The sequence below is a fragment of the Ailuropoda melanoleuca genome, chromosome 4, assembly GCF_002007445.2.
Source record: "Ailuropoda melanoleuca isolate Jingjing chromosome 4, ASM200744v2, whole genome shotgun sequence".
Classification (NCBI taxonomy): domain Eukaryota; kingdom Metazoa; phylum Chordata; class Mammalia; order Carnivora; family Ursidae; genus Ailuropoda; species Ailuropoda melanoleuca.
The window spans coordinates 4,805,020-4,830,046 of record NC_048221.1 but is presented as its reverse complement, the minus strand read 5'-3'; the positions used below and the strand labels follow the sequence as shown (position 1 = coordinate 4,830,046).

The following is a 25,027-nucleotide window of genomic DNA, read 5'->3' as shown; positions in this document are numbered from 1 at the left end:
CATGGTTGTGACCGTGTGCCTCGGCTGCACTACCTTGAACGCATACGTTCCTCTGTGTGACCACTCACCCTCATGGCGTCCAAGGCCAGCCGCAGGCTCTCCTTCTCCGCCGCGTCCTGCGTGTGTTTGACCAGCTCCTGCATGTCCCACAGAGACACACATCACCAGGCCTGCCTTCTCCTCTTGGGGGCCCTCCAGACAAGCCTGGCCCGCCAGCTTCCTCCTTCCTCCCAGAGGGTCCTAGAGCCCTGCCTCTGGAAGCAGCTCCGCCCCACTCCTAGGAGACAGGGAGGTACAGAGGCCAAGCCCTTGCCTGGGGCCCCACTCGCGCACCTGCAGAAGGAGGTGGTATTTGAGCACCCGCTGCATGGGCACCATCAGCAGGTCCCGCAGGGTGAACCTCCCATTGTTCGCTCGCTGAGAACATTCCTGGGAGGTCAGAGAAAGAGAGGAGCAAGATGAAGTGGAGACAGGTGGCTTTTTCTAGGACACGAAGCATCATCTCTCCCCCAAGGAAATAATGAAGGAAGCATTTCCTGGAAGGCTGGCAAATACTGCCTGGGGCAGAAGCCCAGGACTGCACCCGCTGAGCTGGGCTGGCGAGGGAGAGAAGGACAGGCCTGCGGGGTCTCCACAGTGGATACCAATGAGGCCGGATACACAGCACATGCAGGTGGCTCCTCCTCATCTCTGCCCTGTCTGTGCTTCCACTAGACACACTGGGCCAGGGTGGGGCTCAGCCCAGGATGGGGGTTCGGTGTAAAGTGGAAGCTCAGCCTGGACTTGGGGCTCAGCCCACACTGGGCGGGGGATCAGCTTGGAGTCAGAGTTTAGTTCAGGGTCAGGACCTCAGCTTGGTGTCAGGGCTGAGTCCAGAGTTGGGCTTCAGCTGGGGTCAGGGCTCAGTGCTCCCGCCCACCTCCCCCTGCTGCATTTCTCCCACTCAGCTGGCCGGCGGCTCCCTCCCCAAACCCTTGGTGGAGAGGTCCCTGGCTGGGCTGCCACGGAAAGTGGCACCATCAACTCAGCCTCCTCCCCGCTGCCCCTGGAACCTGGGAAGGAGTAAGAGAGTCCCCCAGATGTGGTCCAGGCCCCCACCTCCAGCTTCATCTGCACATCCTCCCGGGCTGCAGCCACACGGTCCAGGTGCTTGCTGGCCGACTCCACCTGGCTGCAGTAGCGGCCATAGAGGAGGAACCTGAGGGAAGGACAGGTGGCCGGGTAATGGTGGCCAGCACCACGGTCAGGCAGATCTGGGTGTCAGTCCAGGCCCCGCCTCTTCCCAGATGGGTGATGCTGAGCCTCGGTCTCCCCATCTGTAAAATGGGCGTAACAGTGGCACCTCCCACATGGAGCTACTGTAGCAATGAATGAAATAACGTACAAGAAGCCCTTAGCACTTGGTTTATTGTCTCTTCAACGTTCATTCCCTTAACCAACGCTTACAGAGCACCTACTGTGTGCCAGGCCCTATGCTAAGTGCGTCAGGCGTCCATTTATTTAATCCTCACCATACCCTAGGAGGTATGTTCCTGTGCCACACTGATTTTAATAGATGTGGCAGCAGAAGCACAGAGAGGTTTAAGTGATTTCCCAATACAACACAGCCCAAAAAAGGCAGAGCTGGGAATTGAACCAGAGATGGGCAGTCCCTTGCCCATGAGCAAAGAAGGAAAAGCCCCGCCTGTCCAGTAGTCTCTGAGGGTAATTTGTCCCAAATGCCCTGCCTGAGCAGGACAGGGTGACTTGCAGGGGTCTGGGCTGGCCAGCCGGGCCTCACCTCTCCTTGTATTTGATGAAGACCTGGTAGAGAGTGGGTGCGCCTGGGGCGGCCAGGGCTTCCTTCATCTCCTTTAGGAAGTGAGTGTGTACGCGAAGCAGGTCCTACTCGGAGGAAGGGGTGAGGGCCAGGGCTCAGGAGGCCAAGCAGGAGATGGGTCAGCCTCCCGCCCTGTGTTGCTCAGCTCCCAACCCCCACACTCCAGAGACAGGTGGGGCTGGTCAGAGGCCAGGAGGACTGGGGACTGGCCAGCTCACCTCGATGTTGATGAAGATGATCTCAATGTCTTGAGGTTTGAGGAACCGCTGCAGGGGCTTCATGAAGTGCTGTGGGAGGGGAGAGAAGGGTGAGGGAGGGCGAGATCTCTCCCTGCAGCCCAGTCCCAGAGAGACAGGGGCAAGGAGGCAGAGTCAGAAAGGGGCAAACAGAGAGAGAGACTGGGAGAGAAAGAGAGATGGAGAATGTCCACACGAACACCTGTACATGGCTGTTCACAGCAGTATTCCTAACAGTCAGGAAGTGGGAACACCCCAAATGTCCATCAATGGATGAGCAGATAACAAGATGTGGTCCACTCACACACGGGGATATCAGCCCTGAACAGGAGCGAGGCGCCAACACTTGCTGCCCTGGGGACAGACCCTGAGCTCATGGTGCTCAGGGAGGGAACCATACTCAGAAGGCCACACGGTGTGTGACGCGTCCAAAACAGGCACGTCCACAGAGACAGGAAGCAGGTTAACAGTTGCCAGGGGCCGGGGAAGGATGGGGGCTTAGGGTGATGGCTAAAGGGTATGGGTTTTCTTTGGGGGGGGGGATGATGAAAATGTCCTAAAATTAACAGTGGCGACGTTTGCACAACCTTGTGAATAAAGCAAAAGCCACTGAACTGTACCCATTAAATGGTGAACTGTATGGTGTATTTCAATAAAGCTGTTGAAAAAGCAGCGACCAAAACGAAGGGAATAGGAGGTCAGAGAGACGTAATCGAGACAGGCAGACAGGACGAGGATACAGGAAGAGATACAGACAGGGATAAAGGGACACACATAGGGAAAGAAAGACAGCGGAAGAAGTGAGAGACCCAGAGGGAAAGAGAGACAGATCAACACGGGACAGGGTGAAAAAGAAAAGCAGAGAGGAAGAGAGATGAAGAAACACAAAGCAATGGGGACGGAGAAGAGCCCCAGGCCTTGGGACACCGGGGGCCTCTCAGGCATGGCCCAGAGGCCACCGCACCGGTAGATGAGCACCTGCCCGCCCAGCTCCCGCGCATGCGCCTGCCAGGGGCTGGGTCGGAGCACCGCACCTGTTGGATGGAGCCTAGCGTGTCCGTATACTTCTCCTCCGTCTGCTGGATCTCCCGCAAGCAGCAGCACCGTTTGTCATACTCTGTCATCTTGGGCTGAGAATGGGGAGGACAGGTGGGTGTTAGGGGGCCCGGGGCTGACCCCCCACCGCCCGTGCACCCGCCCCGACTCCGCGTTCCGCCCCACGCACCGGCATGGGCATGGGCTCCGTGCGCATGAGGTCTTCATAGATCTCGTCACCCTCCGCCTCCTCGTTCTCCACGCAGTCGTACAGGTCCTCATCCTCCTCCACCGTGTCGCTGCGGGGTATGGAGTCAGCCAGGGCCACGGGATCCCCTAGGCCAGAGACCCCTCAGGCCCCTCCCAAATCAAACTCATGTCCCCTCGGATCCGCAGCGCAGAGCCATGTCTTCTCAGAACCCCCCACCGAAGGGCAGGGCCATGCCCTCTCAAACCTCCTAGAGCAGGAACATGTCCTCTCAGGCCCCCTAGGGCAGGGCTATGTCCCCCTCAGACCCCCTAGGGCAGGGCCACGTCCTCTCAGGCCCCCTAGGGCAGGGCCATGTCCCCTCAAATCCCCAGGGCAGCGTGGTGGTCCCAGACACTCACTCAATCTGGTCAGACAGGCCGCTGTAGATGTCTTCATCACCCACACTCTCCTCCTCAGTGGGGAAGGGCCTGGGGGAGCCATGATGGTATGAGCCAGAGCCTGGGGCCCCGGTGGGAGGGGAATTTCCAGGAGGGGGAAGATTGCGGCCAGATCAACCCAAGGACGGCAGCTCAAATGGTTACTCACATGATCCCCTTATTCTGGGCAATCGGGGTCCAGGACAGAGCAGACAGGGTGTAGATGACCTGTGACAAGGGTCACGGTTTGCTCACAAGCCCCTTCCCCACCCACATGCCAGAACACAGCCTCAGACTCCAACATCTGAGGCTAGATATTATAGTTAGATTCCATGCCCCTAGGAGCCTAATTCAGGATTTTCTCCACCTTCCCACTCCTCTCTGTGAGTAGATCAGGGTTCCCTTAACTAAGCACCCACCACGTGATTGCCTTCTTCTGTGCAATCCTTACAACCACACAGAAAGTAGAGGATGATATTATTCCTGTGTTAGAAAGGAGGGACCTAGGGCTCAGAGAGGCATGGTCACAAATCTGAGGTCACACAGCAGTAGCAAAGCAGGGACTGGAACCCAGCTGCACATATCTCATGCTCTTTGCACCTGGTGTACTGCCTGGTCTGACTTAACCTGTTCTCCTCCCCACCCACCCACCCCACCAAGAGCACTTAACTTTCCCGATGCAAATGTCATGGAAATAATGGACTGAACTCCAGTCTTCCAGCTCTATGTGCCCAGCTCGTGGGTAGTTCAGCACCAGCTTACCTTCCCAAAATCCTGCACATCAAAGAGGTCAAAGGCCTCAAAAAGTTCACTCCGCTTGAGGCCAAACTTCTCGCAGCAGGTAGACAAGAAGGTACGGATGTTTTTAAGGCACAGGAACTGTGAAGAGAGACAGAAATGGGGGTGGAGGAAACGTAACAGGACAGGGTGGAAGCGGAGCCCTGGGCAGTCTCTTGAGACTGGCACAGAAGGGGGGAAAGAAGGCACCACCTCCCTCTCAGTAAGCCACACCCCCTTCTGATAAAGATTAAGCTATACCTGAAGCTAACTCTACCCCTGAATTCTCGTTTATTGAGGTAAAATTCATATAACATAAAGTTAGCCATTAACTGATAACAAAATGCATTATAAACATAAAATGGAATATTATTCAGCCAGAAACAGAAATGAAATTTTGATTTATGCTACGGCAGAATGAACCTTGAAAACATTATGGTCATTGAAATAAGCCAGACACAGAAGGACAATTATTGTAGGATTCCACTTGTACGAGGTCCCTGGAGTGGGCAAATTCACAGAGACAGAAAGTAGATGGTGGGAGCCAGGGGTTGGAGGCGGGGGTGGGGAGTCAGTGTTTCATGGGGACAGAGTTTCTTTTGGGGAAGATGAACAGTTTTGGATATAGTAGCAATGGGTACACAACATTGTGAGTGGATTTAATGCCACTGAAATTGTTAAAGGGATAAATATTCCATTTTATGGGGCGCCTGGGTGGCACAGTGGTTAAGCGTCTGCCTTCGGCTCAGGGCGTGATCCCGGTGTTGTGGGATCGAGCCCCACATCAGGCTCCTCCACTATGAGCCTGCTTCTTCCTCTCCCCACTCCCCCTGCTTGTGTTCCCTCTCTCGCTGGCTGTCTCTATCTCTGTCGAATAAATAAATAAATAAAAATCTTTAAAAAAAATATTCCATTTTATTTCTATAGTATTCAAATATTTTATATCAATTTGAATTTATATTCATCAACTATATATTTATATCATTTTATGTATGTATATGTAATGATAAACATTGTGTATCATTTACAACAATAAAAAAAATCTAACCACGAACCATTTTGAAGTGTACGCTTAGGTGACATTTGGCACACTCACAATGTCCTGCAATGGGCACCTCACCCAGTTCCAAGACTTTCTTCTCAGCCCAAAAGGAATCTCTGTCCCCGTTAGGCAGTCACCTGCCATTCCCAATCTCTCCCTTCTCCATGGCAACCACTGTCTGCTTTCTGTGTCCGCGAATTTACCTATGTCTGTAACTGATAGACAGATCAACAAAATAAGGTATATCTATAACATAGAATATTATTAGGCCATAGAAAGGAGTGTAGTGTTGATACAAGTTACAGTGTGGATAACCCTCAGAAACGTGACACTCCATGAAAGAAGTCAGGCACAAAAGGTCACATATTGTATGGTTCCGTTTATGGGGAACATGTTTGAACTTTTCAGTGTCATGAGCCAACACATTCCTTTCTTGTTTAAATCAGTTTGGGTTGGGTTGTAGTAACTTGCGACCACAAGATACGAACTGATGCAGCAGTCACACACAGGACGTCACTCTGGGTCTGGGGTATTCGGGTCTGCTATAAACAAGCCCTTGCATTCGCCTGATGTCGATTCATGCAAATGTCCCAATGGGCTCAGCTCTCTCTAGGGTCCCCAGATCCTACAGAATTCTAACCAACCTTTCTTGACCACAGTTTTATCTCATGGCTTTGTGTGAGCGCCTGCTATGTGCCCAATTCCCAGCACTCTCTGTATTTTTAACGTGTGTGTGTGTGTGTGTGTATAATATTGTAAATACTTAAGGCATACTATGTGATTATTTGATATGAATATTCATAGTGAAATGATTATTACAGTCCAGCTAATTAACATAGCATCTCCTCACACAGTCACTTTTTTTGTGGGTGATGAGTGCACCTGAAATCTACTCTCTTAGCATATTTCCAGTGTTCGATACAGTATTATTTTTTTTTGAGAGAGAGAGAGATAGTGTGTGTGCACATGCCCATGTGAGTGGGAGTGGGAGGGGGGCAGAGGGAGAGGGAGAGAGAGAATCTTAAGCAGACCCCACATTCAGCACTGAGCCCAATGTGGGGCTGGATCTCACGATATTGAGATCATGACCTGAGCCAAAAGCAAGAGTCAGATGCTTAACCAACCGAGCCACCCAGGCGCCCCTCAATACAGTATTATTAAGGACAGAGGTTACATCATGCCTGCACATTAGATCCCTAGACAGATTCATTCTACCTAACTGCAATTTTGTATCCTTTGACCAACATCTCCCCATTTTCCTCATCCCCTCAGCCCCTGCTAAGCTTCTACTCTCTGCTTCTGTGAGTTTGACTTTCTCTCTGTCTTCCTCCCCACCAACTCGTATTCTCTCCCCGCCTCCCCCGTGTGTGTGTGTGTGTGTGTGTAGGTGTGTGTGTGTGTAATGGAATTCTGCAAGTACTATTATGTCCTCATTTTACAGATAAGGCAACTGAGGCAAGGACAGCCATCCAGGATGCAAACCCAGGCAGCATGATGGCAAGCACTATGCTGTAGCAACATACGTGAATCAAGTCAATACACAGCGTTCATTGTACCCACGGGTCTCACACTTCCATCTTCAGACTGTATCCTCTTCTCAATTATTGCTGCATGCACAGTACACCTGCTCCACTATCTACGGAACATGAACTAAATAAACTTTGACTTAGAAATGCCTGGGTGGCTCAGTCAGTGAAGGGTCTGCCTCCAGCTTCCCAGGGTCCTGGGATCGAGCCCCATGGGGCTCCCTTTCTCTCTCTCCCCTCTCCCTCTGCCACCCCCCCCCCGCGTGTGCACTCTCTCTCTCTTTCTGTCAAATAAATAAATAAAATCTTTAAAAAATAAAATAAGGTCAATAAACTTTAACTTAAATAAATGTATTTAAGAAGAGAACTTTACATTCTGCTCGCAAAAGAAAACTAGGATCATTTGCTATAAAAAGAAGGCAGTGTAAAGTAAATACGATGTAAACAGTGTTAGGAAAGTCCAGCAGGATCTATTGCCTGCCCAAGGCTTGTTCTCTCTCTGTGGAAAAGAGATTAGTAGTAGTTAGAGATGCACAAAAAACAGAGTAGCTATTCAACATCTATTTGTGGTAAAGAAAGAGAGAAAGAGGGGCGCCTGGGTGGTGCAGTCGTTAAGCATCTGCCTTTGGCTCAGGGCGTGATCCCAGAGTCCTGGGATTGAGCCCCACATCAGGCTCCTTGGCTGGGAGCCTGCTTCTTCCTCTCCCACTCCCCCTGCCTGTGTTCCCTCTCTCGCTGGCTGTCTCTCTCTCTCTCTCTCTGTTAAATGAATAAATAAAATCTTTAAAAAAAGAAAAAGAAAAAAGAAAAGAAAAGAAAGAGAGAAAGAGGAGTCCCTGGGTGGCTCAGTTGGTTAAGCGTCTGCCTTCAGCTCAAGTCATGATCCCAGGGTCCTGGGATCAAGCACTGTGTCGGGCTCCTTGCTCAGTGGAGAGCCTGCTTCTCCCTCTCCTTCTGCCGCTCCCCTCCCCCCTTGTGCGCACTCTCTCTCTCTCAAATAAATTTTAAAAAATCTTAAAAAAAAAAAAAGAGAGCGAGAAAGAAAAAAAAGACACTTGGCAAAATAAGAGTGGAAAGGAATTTCTGTAACCTGATACAGAGAGCGTCTTCTTTTCTTTTTATAAAGATTTTATTTATTTATTTGACAGAGAGAGAGACAGCCAGCGAGAGAGGGAACACAAGCAGGGGGAGTGGGAGAGGAAGAAGCAGGCTCCCAGCGAAGGAGCCTGATGTGGGGCTCAATCCCAGGACTCTGGGACCACGCCCTGAGCCGAAGGCAGATGCTTAACGACTGAGCTACCCAGGCGCCCCAAAGAAAGCATCTTCAAAAAAAAAAATCTTAAATCTTTGTTTTAAATAAAAAGCAGAACATTATATTTAATGGGAAAATATTGAAAAGATTCCCTGGCATTTGAAATCAGAACTAAGGTAGGGTGTCCCCATTACCATTTCTAGTCAACACTGCGTTGAAGATCTTAGCCTGCACTGCGAGACAAAACAAGGAAACGGTAAGGAGGAAGGAAGGAAGGAAGGAAGGAAGGAAGGAAGGAAGGAAGGAAGAAGGAAAGAAGGAAGGAAAGAAGGAAGGAAGGAGAAGGAAAAGGGAAGGGAAAGGAAGGAAAGAGAAGGGAAGGAGGGAGGAAGAAACTGGGCATCTGCAGGAGGTACCATTGTCAACACAGAGAGCCCAAAAGAATATACAGATAAACGACCAGAATCAATACGGTAACTTGACAATGTGAGTGAATACACAATCAATATACAAAGTTTACTATGTGTCGGTGCATTAGAAACAATCAATCAGAAAATGCTATTTTCTTAACAAGATAACATTTACAAAATCCTAGAATAAGCAAAACTAATCTATGGTGATAGAAATCAGATCAGTGGTTGCTTTTGGGGTGGGGAGGGTGGTGGAGATTGACTCAGAAAGGCCACAAGCGATGGAAATGTTCTGTGCCTTGATAAGGGTGTGGGTTGCACAACTGTATACATCTGCTGTAACTGATTGAGCAGTAAACTGAAGAACTGAGCATTTCACTGCATGAAAATTTGGACTCCAATTTTAAAAGGATATCATTTACCATAGCCTAAAAAATGTAAAACAAACATACAAAAAAGCTAGTGATACATAAGAAATCTAACAAAAAGATGTGGAAAATCTTTAATGGAGAAAATCATAAAATTTTACTGAAAAATATGAAAGAAGATCCAAGCAAATAGAGTGAAATATATACTAATTCCTGTCTGGAAAGACTCAGTATTGTAAGAACTTCAGCCCTCTCCAAAATTGAGCTATAGGTCCAACGCAATTTCAGTTAAAATCTCAAAATGGTTTTTCATTGAACTTGGCACACGAATCCTAAAATTTATACAGGAAAGCACAGAGTCACAAATAGCCAAGACAATTCTGTAGAGGAAAAGTTAACTGGGAATACTCGCAACAAGACTTATCATAAATCTACAGTAATTAAGACAATGTAATTATAGCAGTTAGCCTCCAAGATGGCCCCCAGTGGCTCACAGATCCCAGTACTTGTGCCCTATTCATAATTACCTCTCTCACTGAACCAAGATTAGCCCTGTGTGACTGACTGATAGAGTATGGTAGGAGTAACACTACATGACTTTTCAAGGATAGGTAATAAAAGGCATTGCAGCTTCCACTTTGGGCCACTTGGATCACTGACCAGCCACCATGTTGTAAGACCACTCAGCCCTATGGAGAGGTCCAAGTGGAGAGGAACCGGGGTTCCATGTCGCTGAGTCATCAAGGAAGCAGATTTTCCGGCCATAGTTGAGCCTTCGGATGATTGTAGCCCTGGCTGACATCTGACTGCAACCTCACGAGAAACCCCAGCTGAGCCGTTTCATCATTCCTGATCCAAAAAACTCATAAGCATAATAAGTGCTCAATAAAGGAATATTTGGGGGATAATTTGTTACTTAGCAATAGAGAAGAAATATAGGGATAAAGACAAATAAACCATAATAGAGGACCCAGAAATAAATCACACATGCATGAAAATGTCTTTTATGACCGAGCAGCTGTTACAGACCAATGGTAAAAAGAGGTACTATTTCATAATTGTGGGTGGTTCAACCAGTGATCCATAAGGGCGAAAAAACAAACAATACATCAAATGTCTGCCTCATATCCTACTCAAAACAAAATCTAGATGGTATTAAAGATTTAAATGCTAAAGGCCAGACTTTGAGAAGACGATTGAGGAGACTACCTGGATGACCTCAGAATCGTGAGTGATTTTGGAACAACAAAAAGTCCAAAAGATAAACAAGATTTGATCAAACTAAAATAAGGATCTACTCATCAAAAAGTATCAGGAAGAGAGTGACAAGACAAGCCACAGACTGAAAATGGATATTTGCTACACATTTGTATTCAAATTTATAAGGCATTCCTAATGATTCTATAAGAAAAAGACAAAAATTCAATCAGAAAATTGGCAAGGCATGAACACAAGTGTCCCTGAAGAGGAATCACAAATGCCCCCAAACCCATGAGGAGGGAGTCAACCTTGGTAGTCATCAAAGTGATGCTAATTAAAACCACAGGATACTATTTCCTACCCGCCAGATACACAAAATTTTTTAAGTCGGGCAAATACCAAGTAGAAACAGTCTGCTTCCCCATCTTTCGTGTCTGGGCTGGTCTGTGACTTGCCTTGACCAATAGAACGCAGTGGCAGTAACACTGTGTGAATTCAAGCTTAGGCACCCAGAGGCTTTGCAACCTCCGCTCTTGCTTTCTTGGAACACTGCTGCCCAATTAAAGAGCTCAGGCTAACCTCTGGAGGGTGAGAGACCATGTGGAGCAGAGACAAACAGTCTGGCCAAAGCTGGAGGGAGGTGAGAAAACACCTGGTCAGCCCCTTTTGCCAGGCATGGTAACTCCATCAGTCCTATCTGGAGGCTACTCTGCCCTCCCTCCCTCCTTTCTTTTCTTTTCTTTTCTTTTTTTTTTTTTTTTAAGATTTTATTTATTTGACAGAGACAGCCAGCGAGAGAGGGAACACAAGCAGGGGGAGTGGGAGAGGAAGAAGCAGGCTCCCAGCGGAGGAGTCTGATGTGGGGGCTCGATCCCAGAGTGCTGGGATCACGCCCTGAGCCGAAGGCAGACGCTTAATGTCTGCGCCACCCAGGCACCCCTCTTTTTTATTTTCTTTTATAATAGACTTTATGTTTTTAGAGCAGTTTTAAGTACACAGAAAAATTAAATGCAAGGTAGAGAGATTTCCCATATATCTCCCTACCCCCAAGCATGCACAGCATCCCCCACAATCAGCCTTCGCCACCAAACAGGGTACATTTGTTACAATCAGTGAACCCACATTGACATGTCATCACTCAAAGTCCCTGGTTACATCAGGGTTCACTCCTGATGTACGTTCTGTGGGGTTGGACAAATAGATAAGGACACGTACCCACCATTCTAGTAACATTCAGAGTAGCTTCACTGCCTCCAAGACCCTCTGTGCTCTGCCTGTTCAACTGTCCCTCCCCCCAGCCCCTGGCAGCCACTGTCTCCATAATTCCCCTTGTCCGGATGGCCCACGGTTTCCTTATCGATCGCCTAGTGAAGGACATCTTGGTTGCTTCCAAGTTCTGGCAATGATGTGAAAGCTGCCCTAAGCATCTCTGTGCAGGTTTCTGTGTGGACATGAGTTCTCAGCTCCTTTGGGTAAATATATTTTCTTTTTAATTAAACATTATAGTTACATTTCCAAGTCCTGCGCACTGTTTCTGATCTCATTCTCTTCTTTCCCTCCTCACTGGTTGCCCCTCTCTGCAAGTAGATGTGGACCGTTCCAGCCCACGTCCTCATTCTCTTTCCAGCATGCACACATCCACAAACAGCAAGCAGCGTGCTTCTGTCCTGTCCCGTGTTCCCTCCTTTCTGTCCCACGGCTCACCTTCCCTTTCTTGCTACAGCCCCGTTTCCCAAAGCTGTCTCTAAGGAGTCCCTCAGTGACCCAGCACTGCCTGTGTGACCAGCCCCTGCCCTCCAGAGCCTCCAGCCCTTCCGGGGGGCACCATTTCTTGAGAGCATAGCCTCTTCCAAACCTGAGAAGAAGAGTTCACCAGGCACGGGTTTGCTCAATCCCCCCAGCAACGTTGATTCTGAGATCTACGAGGCACGCTCTAATGACATCTCCCTTCCAGTTGTTCAGACCCAAAACACTGGAGTCACCTTGGCTCCTCCGTTTCTCTCTCATCCGCCTCCAACCCCTCAACAAATCCTATCGGTTCCACCTTCCAAATACAGCCAGAATCCCGCCCCTTCTCTGCACCTGCCAGGCCCAAGCCACCATTATCGCTCACCTACATTATTTCAGTGGCCTCCTCATTGGACTGCTTGCTTCTGCCCCTGGACACATGTCATTTATTTTCAACATGGTAGCCAGAGAAATTTTATCAAAACCTTCCCAAGTCTTCCATCTTACCCAGATGCAAACCACAAGCCCTCGCATGACCTGCCCCATCCCCTCCCTACCTACCCCTCCTCCCGTTCTCCGCCTAGCTCTCTCTGCTCCAGCCACACAGGCCTCCTCACTGTTCTTCCAACATGCCAGGCACGGCCATGCCCCAGGGCCTTTGCACAAGCTGTTCCCATCTGCTCAGAATGTCCCTCCCCCATTAACCTGGTGCCTCCCTCCCTTGTCTCTTTCGGGCCTTTGACGAAATGTCACTTCTCAGTGAGACCTTCCTAGTCACACTACTTAAAACTGCACTACACACACACACACGCACGCACGCACGCACGCACGCATGCACACACCCCTAGCACTCCCCATCCTCCCCTCTGCTTTGTGTTTTTTCCATAGCGCTTATTGTCTGGGGCACTGTATAGTTCTCTTACTCATTTTGTTAGTGTCTGTCTGTCCTCCCTAACACACCGGCACATCGGCTCCACGAGGACAGGATTCTCAGTGTTGTCTGCTCACTGCTGTGGCCTCAACACCTAGTACAATGCCTGGCTCCTACTAGATGCTCAGTAGAGGCTGGTGAATGAACGAATCCACATTTTACTGGTGAAACAACTGAGTCTCCGTGAGGATATATCACTTGCCCGAGGCCACACAGGAAGGAGTGAAGAGCCAGATACAAGCTCTCTGAGCCTCGAGGCCATGCCCTTAACCACTGTACCACCCTACCTCTTTGAACCACACCAGGCTGCTTCCTGGTGCCACGTAGAAGGTTCGGCACGTGACAGGAACCACATGTAACACTCTCCTGCCCAGCAGCCTTTGCAGCCTTGTAGGCTGACTCCAGACAGGGCTTGCAAGTCACCAGGGGCAACAGAACAGTTGGCCTCATCTGGCCTGAGGGAGGAAGTTCCCTCCTGACCTCAGGGAGATCAGCTGAGCCTTGAGACTTCTTCCCCCCAGTCATGTGACATCTCAAGAGGGGTAGGGGGTATGACTCATCAGCCCTCCAGGTTGGGGTAGGGCAGGCTGAAGAAAGGGGCTCCCTCAGACAGCAAGAATGACTGAGGTTAGACCACCAGAAGGACTTTCTGGTAGCCCAAAGCGTGGGAGAGGTGGCAAAGGACAAGAGGCCTTTTAACCAAAAGTAGGAGGGGTGTGTGAGAACATTTCCTCCGCGTTGGTGAGGCAAGCCCCTCAGCCCCCCTCCCCCTTCCACCAGAATATCAAAGAGTTGGGCTGGCATCTTGCCCATATGCAAATCAGTACCCAGACACTTCCCCGTTGCCTGCTGGTCCTCCATCAGCACAACCTCTGCCCAAGACAAAGAAAGAGCCAGAAAGGTTTTAGTTTGCCACCCTCCTCTAGGGAACCAGTACGCAGGGAAGGAGGCCCCATTTGGTGACTGGGGGCAGGGAGCAGCAGAGAGGACCCACAGCTGAGTACAACTGCTGCGATCAGCTGCCCTACCCCCACCCCGGCCCAGGGAGCCACCGGAAACAGGAAATGCCTGTTACCAGGGCTTGCTCAGGGAGACAGAAAAAGGGGGGGCCTCTGCGTTCAGCCCTGAAGCCCCTTAAGCTTGGGACTGCAAGACTTCATCTTGCAGACCAGAGAGGGTGGGCATGCTGTGCAACCTCTTCAAAGCCTGGCAGCAGAGGTACAGAGCATCAGCGCCTCTTCCTGGCCTTCAAAACCTTCCCCATGCCAGCCAGCCTGTCTCTCTTCTGTCTCCTCCCCTCTCGCGCCAACACACACTCAACATCTCAGTGTCAGTCAAGAGGGTCAGACAGACATGGTTCCACTCCCAGCCCAGCTGCTGCAAGCTGAAGGACCTTGGGTGGGTTACTGCACCATCTGGGGCCTCCACTTACTCATCTTCGCTCTGGGAATGAAAATGCCAACCGAATCTCCACTCTAGCACCTGGCCCACCAGGCAGGGACATACATTCATTCAGCAAGCATGCATCGAGTGCCTCCTGTGTGCCAAGCCCCGGGACCCGGTGGTGGCCGAGACAGAGAGAACCCTGTCTGCACAGAGCTTATAGTCTAGTGGGGAGATGGACACTGAGCAGACAGCGGCATTAATAATTGGTTGGTTACAACAGTGGTGGGTGAGTGAGCCCGGCAAGCAGCACAGGGAGCCCCAGGAGGGATCTGGTTAAATGGGAGAGGTGTCTGATAAAGCCGAGGACAAAGGGATGGCCGAGCAAGAGGGGGAGAGCTCCAGGCAACGCTCACGCACTACGGGCTGGGAGGTCAAACGGTGCAACCAAGTTGCAAGAATGGTTTGACAGCTTCTTAAAAGGTTAGACACGCACCTGCCACACAACTCATCCCACCCTCAGACGTTTACATGAAGAAATTAAAGCAAGTGTGCGCAGGGAGCCGATGTTCACAGCAGCCGTGTCTGTGACAGCCAAAACGTGGCAACAGCCCAAGTGTCCATCAGCAGCAGGAAGGATGAGCAAATTGCGGGGTGTCCATACGCTGGAATACGACTCAAGAATAAGGTATGAAGGACTGATACACGCGGCGCTATGATAAATCGCAGAAGGATGGTGCTGAGTGTAAGAGGCAAACCGAGAGGGTACATAGTGTGTGGTCAGACGGGGCGGCATGACAGAGTGCTCTAAACTTGCAACCACCCCTTCCTTGACTCAACAAATATTTATTGAGCATCGACTATGCCCCACGTACTGATCCAAGCGCTGGGGATGCAGCTGTGAACAAAAGAGATAGACATCCCTGCTAGAGTGAGGCTGACACTCTGGTAGAAGGACACACAACCAAAGTGTTACATGAATATGTATGTATAAGGTGGTGAGTATTAAGGGAGAAAAATAAGTGGAATAAGGGAGGGGAGTGCTAGGAGGGGGTGCAGTTTTAAATAAGGTCTAGGGAGCGTCACTCAGAATGTGAAATCAGAGTAAAGGCTTGAAGGATGGAATGACCCAGATGGGCGCCTGGAGGAAAAGCATTCCAGGCAGAGGGAACAGCCAGGGCAAACATCCTGAGGCAGAACACTGCCTGGTGCATCGGTCAAAGAGGTTGGAGGCCAGTGTGGCTGGAGCAAAGTGAGAAAGGGGGAGTGGGAGGGAGTGGACCAAGGGCAGTATCAGGTGCTGATCTACCAAAACTGGATATCAAAGCTGTGTAATCAGGGGCACCTGGGTGGCTCAGTAGGCTAAGTGTCCGACTCCTGATTTCTGCTCAGCTCATGATCTCAGGGTCGTGAAATCGAGTCCTGTGTCGCTTAAGATTCTCTCTCTCCCTCTCCCTCTGCCCCTCCCCCACCTCTCTCCCTCTCTAAATAATTAAAAAAAAAACAAACAAACTGTGTAATCAAAATGGGGCAAGTGGTTGTCACCACAGCATTCCAACCTTTGGCCATATCTCAGAGTCCCTAAGAGGGCATCACAAATCGTTAATGCTTTTCTCCCAATTCCCCCAGTCCCACAATCCAGCACAGATCACACTAAAGGGAACAGCCCCACATCTTTTGGGGTGCTGGATGCTGCACCCATGTGGGGATCATTCTGAGTCCCCAGGGCAGACAGGCACAAGACAGACACCCCCAAGGTGGGTTTCTGGAAACACACTGTTCACTGAGGAGCCATGAAGCTGCTGCAGGGTTCTACCAGGACTACAGGTGACTTGGAGGAAGCCGGGGAAATAATTACTGCAGGCAGATCTCCGACGGGTTGTCTGGAGGAAGGCTGATGAGCTGTGTGCTGGTGGAGAGTCCTAAGAAAGGAGATCTGGGTTTGATCTAAGATTAAACTGAACTCCAAAACCACCAGAGCCATTAGAGCTAAAGAGGACCCTGTCTCGGGAAACAAAACCATTGCGTTTCACCTGTTTGCAGGCAAATAGCGGTAACAGCAGCTCCCGTTGAGACAACACAGAGCTCAAAGAGGCAGTTAACCATGAGGGCCATTGGTCCACTTGCTCTCAGATCCATTCCCTGCCTGCCCTTTGCTCTGTTCCACAGCAGAGAACTACATTTCCCAGGCTCCTTTACACCCTGGCTTCCAGGTGGGCTTAGCCAATGGGATGTCCAAACAGGAGCCCAGAGGGCGGGAGGAAGAGAAACCAGGGTATTTCTCCCTCCCTTGCTCTGCCTCTTCAGCAGCAAATATGTCTCCTTCCTGGTGTTGGCTCCCTGATGGCAGCTCTTGCACAAGGTCCTGGCTCCCCTGAATGGTTCCGGACTCTGGACCCAGTCACACTACCTCTTCTGCTATTTCTCCAGCCTAGTGGCCACTCTCTGGGTTACCTCAGCCCCCATCTGTCTTCTCAGCTCCCCCATCACCCATTAGCCATTACCTGAATTAAATCCTCTCTGTCTGAAAGATCTAAGATGATTTCTGCTTTCCTGGCTAAACCATGACTGAGAAAACCAGAAATCTGAATCCAAGACTATCTCCATAACCACTTAAAAGGTTCATATGTCCCCCTCAAAGAGGCGATATTCATATAGTGCTTATAGTCACAGGTTTGGGGGCTCAAATCCCAGCATAGCTACTTGTTCACTTGGGTGACTCACTTAAACTTTCCATGTTTCCATTTCCTCATCTGTGAGACTAGGATAATAACAAAGAATGGGTTGTGCTTTCCAAATATGGCCACGAACATAGCACCCAACCAGCATGCTCTTCTGCAGTGGGACTTGTCACACCACCATCGGGGGGTGGATTCTGATTCCTCTGCCCTTGAATCCAGGCTGGTCTTAGTAAATTACAGCAAAGCAACACCACGTGGTCTCTAAGTAGGTCAGAAGAAAATTGGCAGCTTCCACCGTGAGAAACACTTGATCTCTCCACACTCCTTCTCAAAACTCAGTCACCATGTTGTGAGGAAGCCCAAGCCACATGGAGAGGCCACAGGCTGCTGCTCCAGTCAACAGGCCCAGCTGAGCTCAGCATGAGTCACCCCATCCCAGACTCCCAGAGTGCAGAGGAAGGATCCTCCAGCTGATTCCAGCCCTCAGACGTTCAAGGCTTCTCATTGCAGGGCTGACAAACCATCATCTCCACACTCCATTTGAATTCCTGACTCACAAAAGCTGTGAGAATTTTAAAATAGCTGTTGTCTTATGTCTTTAAGTTTGGGGTGGTTTGACTCGCAGAAGAGATAACCTGAACATCATGGCACTTACTCCATGGACTTGTTGTAAAAATCAAGTGAGTTATAAGTGTTACATACCTGGAACAACATTTGCACACAGTAAGTGCTTCAAAAACGGGACCTGTTTCTACTGTTGGTATTTATTATACTCTTTGACACTATTCCCATCCACTTCAATAAAATTGTTTGTTTCAAAGTACCAACACCTCACTGTGGATATGCTTTCTTCTTTTGGTCTCTAGCTTTCCTCCTAAGTCGCTGGTTCTCTTCTGACTCCTTGGCCTCTTCTTCCGCCCCTCCCCAACCTCCCCATGCTGCTACACCTTGAGGCTCAGACCCCTTTTCTTCTCTCTCTCTCTCCTCCCTCCCCAAATGATCTCATCCACCCCTATGAGTTTGCCCACCAGTCACTACTAGGTACTGCTTGAAGCACGTGACAACTTTACAACAATTCACTCATTTAATTCTTGTAACAGACCTATAAGGCAGGGACTATCCTGACCCCCATTTGAAAGGTGGGGAGACTGAGTCATGGAAAGGAACAGTAACTCACCCAAGATCCCACAGTCAAGACTAGAACCCAGACCCCCATGTAAGTAGTGTCCCTGCCCCTCAAACAGGGTTTCTCAGTCTCAACACAATTGCTATTTCAGTGGCTGTCCCGGGATTACAGGACATTTAGGATATCAGCAGCATCCTGGTCTCTACCCACTAGATGCCAGGAGCACACCACTCCCTCCAGTAGTGAGAACCAAAAATATCTCCAGGCATTGCCAAATGTCCCCTGGGGGGACAGAGTTGTTCCCCACACCCCGAGTTGAGAACCACCTACATTAACCACTATGCTATGCTGCCTTCCATCTCCAAGGTAACTCACCCCCATCAAGGAGCTCCCCAAAACTTGAGTAACTCCCCAAAACTTGACTCTCCCCAGCCTTCCCATCTTAGCAAGTAATGCCCCCATTCACACAGGTTCCTAAGCTGCAAATTTAGACATCATATCACCCCTCCTTTCATTCACTCCCACCCCTCCCCCATCTCGTTTGTCAGGAAGTCTGACCACCACAACCACTGAAATGTGAACCCATCCATTGTTCCTGACTCTAGTCCAGCCACCATTACAACCCCATGGGACACCTCCATCAACCCTTCCGCCCAGGTCCCCTCACTGCCATTTCAATTACCCTTACAGTCTGGTCCCCACAGAGCAGCTAGAGGGACCTCTTTAACCCACCAATTTGCTTAAACCCTCCAAGGACTTCCCATCACACCTAATTGTGCACATGTACCCACAGCCACACTAGCGAAGGGCCTCCCTCCCAACCTTAATCCCAGCACTCTCCCTTCACCATTCACTTTCATTTAGACCTTCCTCACCACAGGGCCTTTGCATGGCATTTGCCCTCTTGCCCCATTCTTCCCAGAGCTAGCTCCTCATCCTTCAGCTTTCCTTGACCACCGTCCAGAAGCATGCCCCTTTCCTCTTCTCCATCTTGACCCCTGGCTTATTTTGCCTGTAGCATTTATTGTAATATTTTGTTGATTTGCTTTTTTACTGTCTATAGTGGGTTGAATGGTGGTCCCCCCAAAAAGATATAACCACCTCAGATCCCTGGAACCTACCTGTGAATGTGACATTATTTGGGGGAAAAAATAATAAAAGGACTTTGCAAAATGTGACTAAGTTAAGGATCTCAAGATCACGAGATCATCCTGGATTACTTGGGTGGGCCCTAAATTCACCAACAAGTGTCCTTACACGAGACACACAGAAGAGACCCACAGACAGACAGACACAAAAGAGACAACCTGGTGAAGACAGAGTGACACAGTCAGGAGCCAAGGAACGCCTGGAGCCACCGGAAGCTGGAAGAGGCAAGGAATGGATTCTCCTCGAGAGCCCCCCAGAAAGAGCTCGACCCTGCTCACACCTTGATTTCGGATCTCTAACCTCTGGAACCATGAGACAATATATTTCTGTTATTTTAAGCCATCCCGTTTGTGGTCCTTTGTTCGTGCAGCCACAGGAAACAAGTACACTGCCCTTCTCCCCCGCAAGGCCATGAACTTAGGAGACCAGAGAATGTGTCTGCTGTGTTCTTTCCCATAACCCCGGCAATCAGCACAGTTCCCGTTGCTGATAATAAAATAAATGATTATTCCAACTCAGTGAAGCTCTCAATCTCTTCTTCACTGTCCCCAGACAGTAATTGTTCATGCATGACTCTTTGGACCCTCCCCAAGATCGGAAGCTTGCTCCCTCCAAAATAGAGTTGGTGGGGGTGGGGGTGGGAGAACAGGGGATTCTGCCTCCTAGGGGACACTTGACAATGTCCGCAGACATTTTGTTGTCACAGCTCCGGGGAGAGGGTGCTACTGGCATTGAGTGGGTGGAGGTCAGGGATGTCGCCAAACATCCTAGGATGCACAGAGCAGCCCCCAAGACGGAGAAAGACGGGGCTCCAATTGTCAGCAGCGGGGACTGGTGAGAGGTTGTGCGGCAATTTCGTACCTGATGCCAGTATAAACAGCGATTGCCTCCTGACATCTATTCCCACTTCTTCTGCTATCAGCCCCTCAGCGTCCCCTGGGGAGCCACCCCTCCTCCGCCCCGTCTAGCTCCTTTCGGTAGGGTCAACTCCTCTCCGTCTCCATAAAGAGGTATGTGACCTCAGCCTGGCCAATCAGAACAGCATATTCTCCCGACCACAACAATTGGTTGAGGAACAGACATGTGACTCCCCCCTAAACACACACACACACACACACACACACACACACACACACACAAGAAATCATGTCCAGTGAGGCATAGATTTGGGCTTGAGCAGCCATTTTCCACTGTACACAAAAATGTGGACATCTAAATTTAGAGCAGCTGGGCACCCCGCCTGCCACCATGAGGGGAAAGGATGACTGAGAATGGAGAACACTGAAAAGACAGCTGAGTTAAGAGATGGGGGTGGAGATGATCCTGAAATGGAGCCCCTGGATCCAGCTGGACCTGAAGACATTTTCAGTTATGTGAGCTAATAAATATTATTTTTTACTAAGCCAGTTTCAGTTGGGTTTTCTGTCACAAGTTCTAAAACTCTTGGTTAAAATTTCTGCAGACTGAGCTCAGAATTTCCTCAAACCTCAAACTTCTCCAACTGAACATCTTTTATTTCTTCCCCAAGGGACCTGACTCCCAAGTTCCTTCTAAAGCCCAGGTCTCAGAACACTATCTCTGCTATCAGAAGGGGACAGTTAATTTCTACAATGTGGTGAGACCTTTAGAAGCTCAGCTGTGCCCACCCAACACACCCTTGGGTGCTGCCACTTCCTGGAGTCATTAATGTTAACAAGGGAGACAAACAGAACTTCTGTTGGCTCCTCAAATAGGCCCCAACCTCCCACACTCGATTGGAATATCACCTCCTCCAAGAGGCCTACCCTGATTGCTTCTGGGGTTTCCCTCCTCTCCACTCCCACAATGCCCTGGGCTCCACCCACCCATTGGCAGACTGTGTTCCACTCTCGGTTAACTGCCTATTCCCTCATCTATTTCCATGAGCTGCATGAGGATCTGTGTACCATTCATCATGGAATTCTCCATCATCCTGCGCATCGTTTAATACAAGGAAATATCCATGACATGGGTGGTGTCATCATTAATATTATTAGCAGGATCATCATCATTTTCCCCATTTTACAGGTGAGAAAACCAAAGGCAGGAGAGGCCTAGACACTTGCCCAAAGTCACATAACTAGGAACCAGTAGAGGCAGGATTGATCTCAAGCAATCCATACTTAACCACTGCTAACCAACCAACACTAACCAATAATAAGTAAGTACTCAACACATACCCACTAAATCAGGGATCAATTGGTAAACTCTTTCCGTAAAGAGACAGATAGCAATTTTTTTTTTTTTGGCTTTGCAGGTCATAGCGTCCTTGTCGTGATTATTCATGTAATGAAAGCCCCACAGACAAAATGTCAACAAATAAGTGTGACCATGTATTGATTAAATTGTGTGTAAGAAACAAGGCATACGTTATAATTTGCTGTCCTGGCATTAAAGGAAGGATGAATAAATGAATGAAGTGAATAGTTGATAAATGTTTACTGAGCACCTACTATGTGCCAGGTGCTGTTCTAGGCACCAGGGACACAGCTGTGAACGAAACAGATGAAAGCCTTGTCCTGACATTTCAGTGCGGGAAGCAGATAATAAGCAAAGAAGTAAAAACTATGTAGGTCAGAGGGCTGTGTGCGAGGGAAAAAAATAAAACAAGAAAAAGAAGAGACAGCACAGAGGGGCAGGGGGTATGGGGTACAATCTTATGTGTGGAAACTGGGGAAGCTCTCTGGTAAGAAACCTGAAGGAGATAAGAGAGCAATCATGCTGTATATCTGGGGGAAGAGAGATCCATGGAGAAAGGAGTGATGTGCAAAGGCCCTGAGGCTGGATCAACCTGGTGGGTTCTAGGAACAGCAAGGAGGCTCGTGTATCTGGAGTAGAGTGAGGAAAGAGAAGAGAGGAGAGAGGGGAGGGCCAGGAGGTGAGCAAAGGCCAAATGCATAGGTTCTCTTGGGTCAGGGTGAGGACTTTGTCTTTTGCCCCAAAGGCAATGGGGAGCCATGGGAGGGCTGGTAGCAGGAGAGGGACAGGATTTCCCAGCATCCTCTGTGGAAAATCCTGAAGGGTGACATTTCCCAGTAGTAAGCACAAAAGGAAGTCAGTGAACAGAACAAACTGGAAGAAAAGAAGGCACGATACCAAATGTTGGCCCTCCTAGACTTCTGTCCCCATCAGCCATAGTACGCATGTTGAGATGAGGTCTTCCAACCAACCCAACCCAACCCAACCTACTTTGCTGAGATTTGATGCCACCCAGGCTCCCCAGTCCTTAGCTGAATCCCTCCCCCATGGCTTTGATTCAAGCCCCCTTCATTCCTTATCCCACTACGGCTTCCTCCAAGCCAGCATCTCCAGACCTGTCTCTCTGAAGCCAGCCAGGCATCATTCTGGAGTTCTACAGCATTCTCTTCTATGTCCACCCAACCATTTCCTGTTCTCCCTAGCTCCCAGCTAAACCATTCTCAGCCTCTCTTGTGGTTAGATGGGACCATGTGATGGAGTTCTGGCCAATGGATCAAGAATGGAGGTGACAGCACCACTTCCGGGCCTGGCGCATGAAAGCCTTCCCTGGTTTCCTTCCTCACACTCTTCTTCCCCACCTTCTGGGATAGAGAGGACTTCAAGGGCTTTAGGGAAAGTAGGGCACGGGATGGAAGGAGTCTAGGTCCTGTAGGGGCTTTGTAAATAAGAGCCACTCCCTTAACCCCCAAGATGACCCAAACTAGATTGTGATGAGAGCAAGAAGTAAACCCTGACTGCTAAAGTGTGTAGTTTGTTACATTACACACCCTGACTTATACCACATCGTACAGCCAACTCAGACTGACTGAAATCAAATTAACAAAAACAGTGCCTCCCATTATTTTAGCATTGGCTAAATTTAGCACATCAATCACACCAGTAAGGAATGTAACTTAACCTATCACATTTAACCCTCATACAACCCCTGAAATAAAGGTGCGGTCCACATCCCCATTTTATAGATGAGACAACCAGGGCTCAGATAGGTCAAGCAATGTTTTTTTTTTCTTTGCAGTCACAAAGGTAGTAAGTACCTGACTTGAAATTCAAGCCAGCCTAATATATAATGAGTTCCTAAAAATCAATAAGAAAAAAAGGACAGCAGTCGCAGAAGCAAAAAACAAAGCAATGGGCAAATGATATGAACAAATAATTACTTCACAAAGAGAAAATAGAAATAGCTCTTAAACAAAGAAAAAGAGGTTCAGCTTCACTCAGAATAAGAGAAATGTAAATTGAGCCATAATGAGCTCCATTTATCACCCATGAAGTTGGCAAGACTCCAAACACTTAACAATAGAACAGCCTGTGGCGAGGTGACGGCCAGGAAGCACTCTCATGCTTTCTTAGTGGCAATGTAATTGGAATAGCCCACATGGGAATAAGCCCATATGGAGAACAACTTGGCAATACCTGCCAAAGACACAAAGGCTCAGACACTTGGAGCCAGCAAACCCTTCTGAGAAACCCCGTGGAGATACTTGCCACGTGTATGGCAGCAATAATAACATTCCTGTGTAGCCAGGGACTTTTCTAGGTTCTTTATAGTAATTCACTATCCCTCACAACAATGCTTAAAGAGAGGGATTTATTATCCCCATTTTAGAGATGAGGATACTGAGGCACAGAGAGGTTAGGTAACAAGCCCAAGGTCACACAGTGGAGAAATCAAAAAAATGATTCACGGACAAGGTTAGTGGTTGCAGTAAATGTGTCATAACAAAAGCTTGGCAGAATCCAAGTGTCCACTGACAGAGAGGATGATAAAATAAATGATCACCCCACTGAGCAATGGGATAGAGGCAGTTTTGGGTAACTGTCGACAGCAAGAATCCCCGCAACCAGGGTGTCCAGGGTTCCAATCCCCAACTCTGCTGCTTTCAAGTTAGGTACCCTGAGGCAAGTGACTTGGCACTTCTGTGCCTCAATTCCTCACATGAAAAATAAGGAAAATACACCATCTGCCACCTAGGGTGTTATGAGGATTAAACAAGTTAATGTATAGAAAATGTTTACAAGGGCGCCTGGGTGGCACAGTCAGTTAAGCAATCGACTCTTGGTTTCTGCTGAGGTCATGATTTCGGGGTCGTGAGATTGAGCCCCACATCGGGTTCGGCGCTCAGCGCAGAGTCGGCTTGGGACTCTCCCTCCCTTTCTGCCCTTCCCCTCACTTGTGCTCTCTGTTGCTTTCTCTCTCTCTCTCTCTCTCTCTAAAATAAATAAAACGTTAAAAAAAGAAAAGAAAAGAAAATGTTTACAACAGGAATCTGCAAACTTTTTCTACAAAGGTCTAGATAGTTAATATCTTCAGCTCCACAGGCCAGACGGTCTCTGTGGCAACTCTTCAACTCCACGGTTGTAGCTGGAAAGCAGCCATAGACAATACATATATGAATCAATGGACATGGCTGTGTGTCAATAAAACTTTATTTATAAAAACATGCTTGGTCCAGATTCAACTGCTGGACTGTAGTTTGCTGGCCCCTGGTTTGGATTACTGCCTGGCACATAGTTAACACAACATAAGTCATTTGTTAAATCAATGGGACTATCCTGCATACTGTGCAGTCATGTTTTCTCAAAAATGAGGACAATCTCTATGTATTGATTTGGAAAGAGTCCCAAGATGCTTATTAAGTGAGGAAAGCAAGATATAAAGCAGTCAGTGGTATGTGCCATCTTCCGTGTTAAGGGAGGGGAGTAGGAAATAAGAACCTAAATTCCTATTTGCTTATGTTTG

At 48.9% G+C, this 25,027-nt stretch overlaps 1 protein-coding gene across 3 annotated transcripts in view; it reads right to left on the bottom strand.

The window, feature by feature from the left end:
* The window catches only part of VAV1 (vav guanine nucleotide exchange factor 1), a 50,851-nt gene that overhangs the window by 21,547 nt on the left and 4,277 nt on the right, over window positions 1–25,027 (bottom strand). For all 3 annotated transcript variants that reach the window (XM_034657627.1, XM_034657628.1, XM_019808520.2), the window contains exons 2-11: window positions 4,480–4,596; window positions 3,887–3,945; window positions 3,700–3,768; window positions 3,281–3,389; window positions 3,090–3,185; window positions 2,038–2,106; window positions 1,781–1,884; window positions 1,099–1,198; window positions 334–429; window positions 69–137 (exon numbers count right to left, since the gene is read on the bottom strand). In XM_034657627.1, coding sequence (XP_034513518.1) covers window positions 69–137; window positions 334–429; window positions 1,099–1,198; window positions 1,781–1,884; window positions 2,038–2,106; window positions 3,090–3,185; window positions 3,281–3,389; window positions 3,700–3,768; window positions 3,887–3,945; window positions 4,480–4,596 — 888 coding nt within the window. The remainder of the gene's footprint in view (window positions 1–68; window positions 138–333; window positions 430–1,098; window positions 1,199–1,780; window positions 1,885–2,037; window positions 2,107–3,089; window positions 3,186–3,280; window positions 3,390–3,699; window positions 3,769–3,886; window positions 3,946–4,479; window positions 4,597–25,027) is intronic.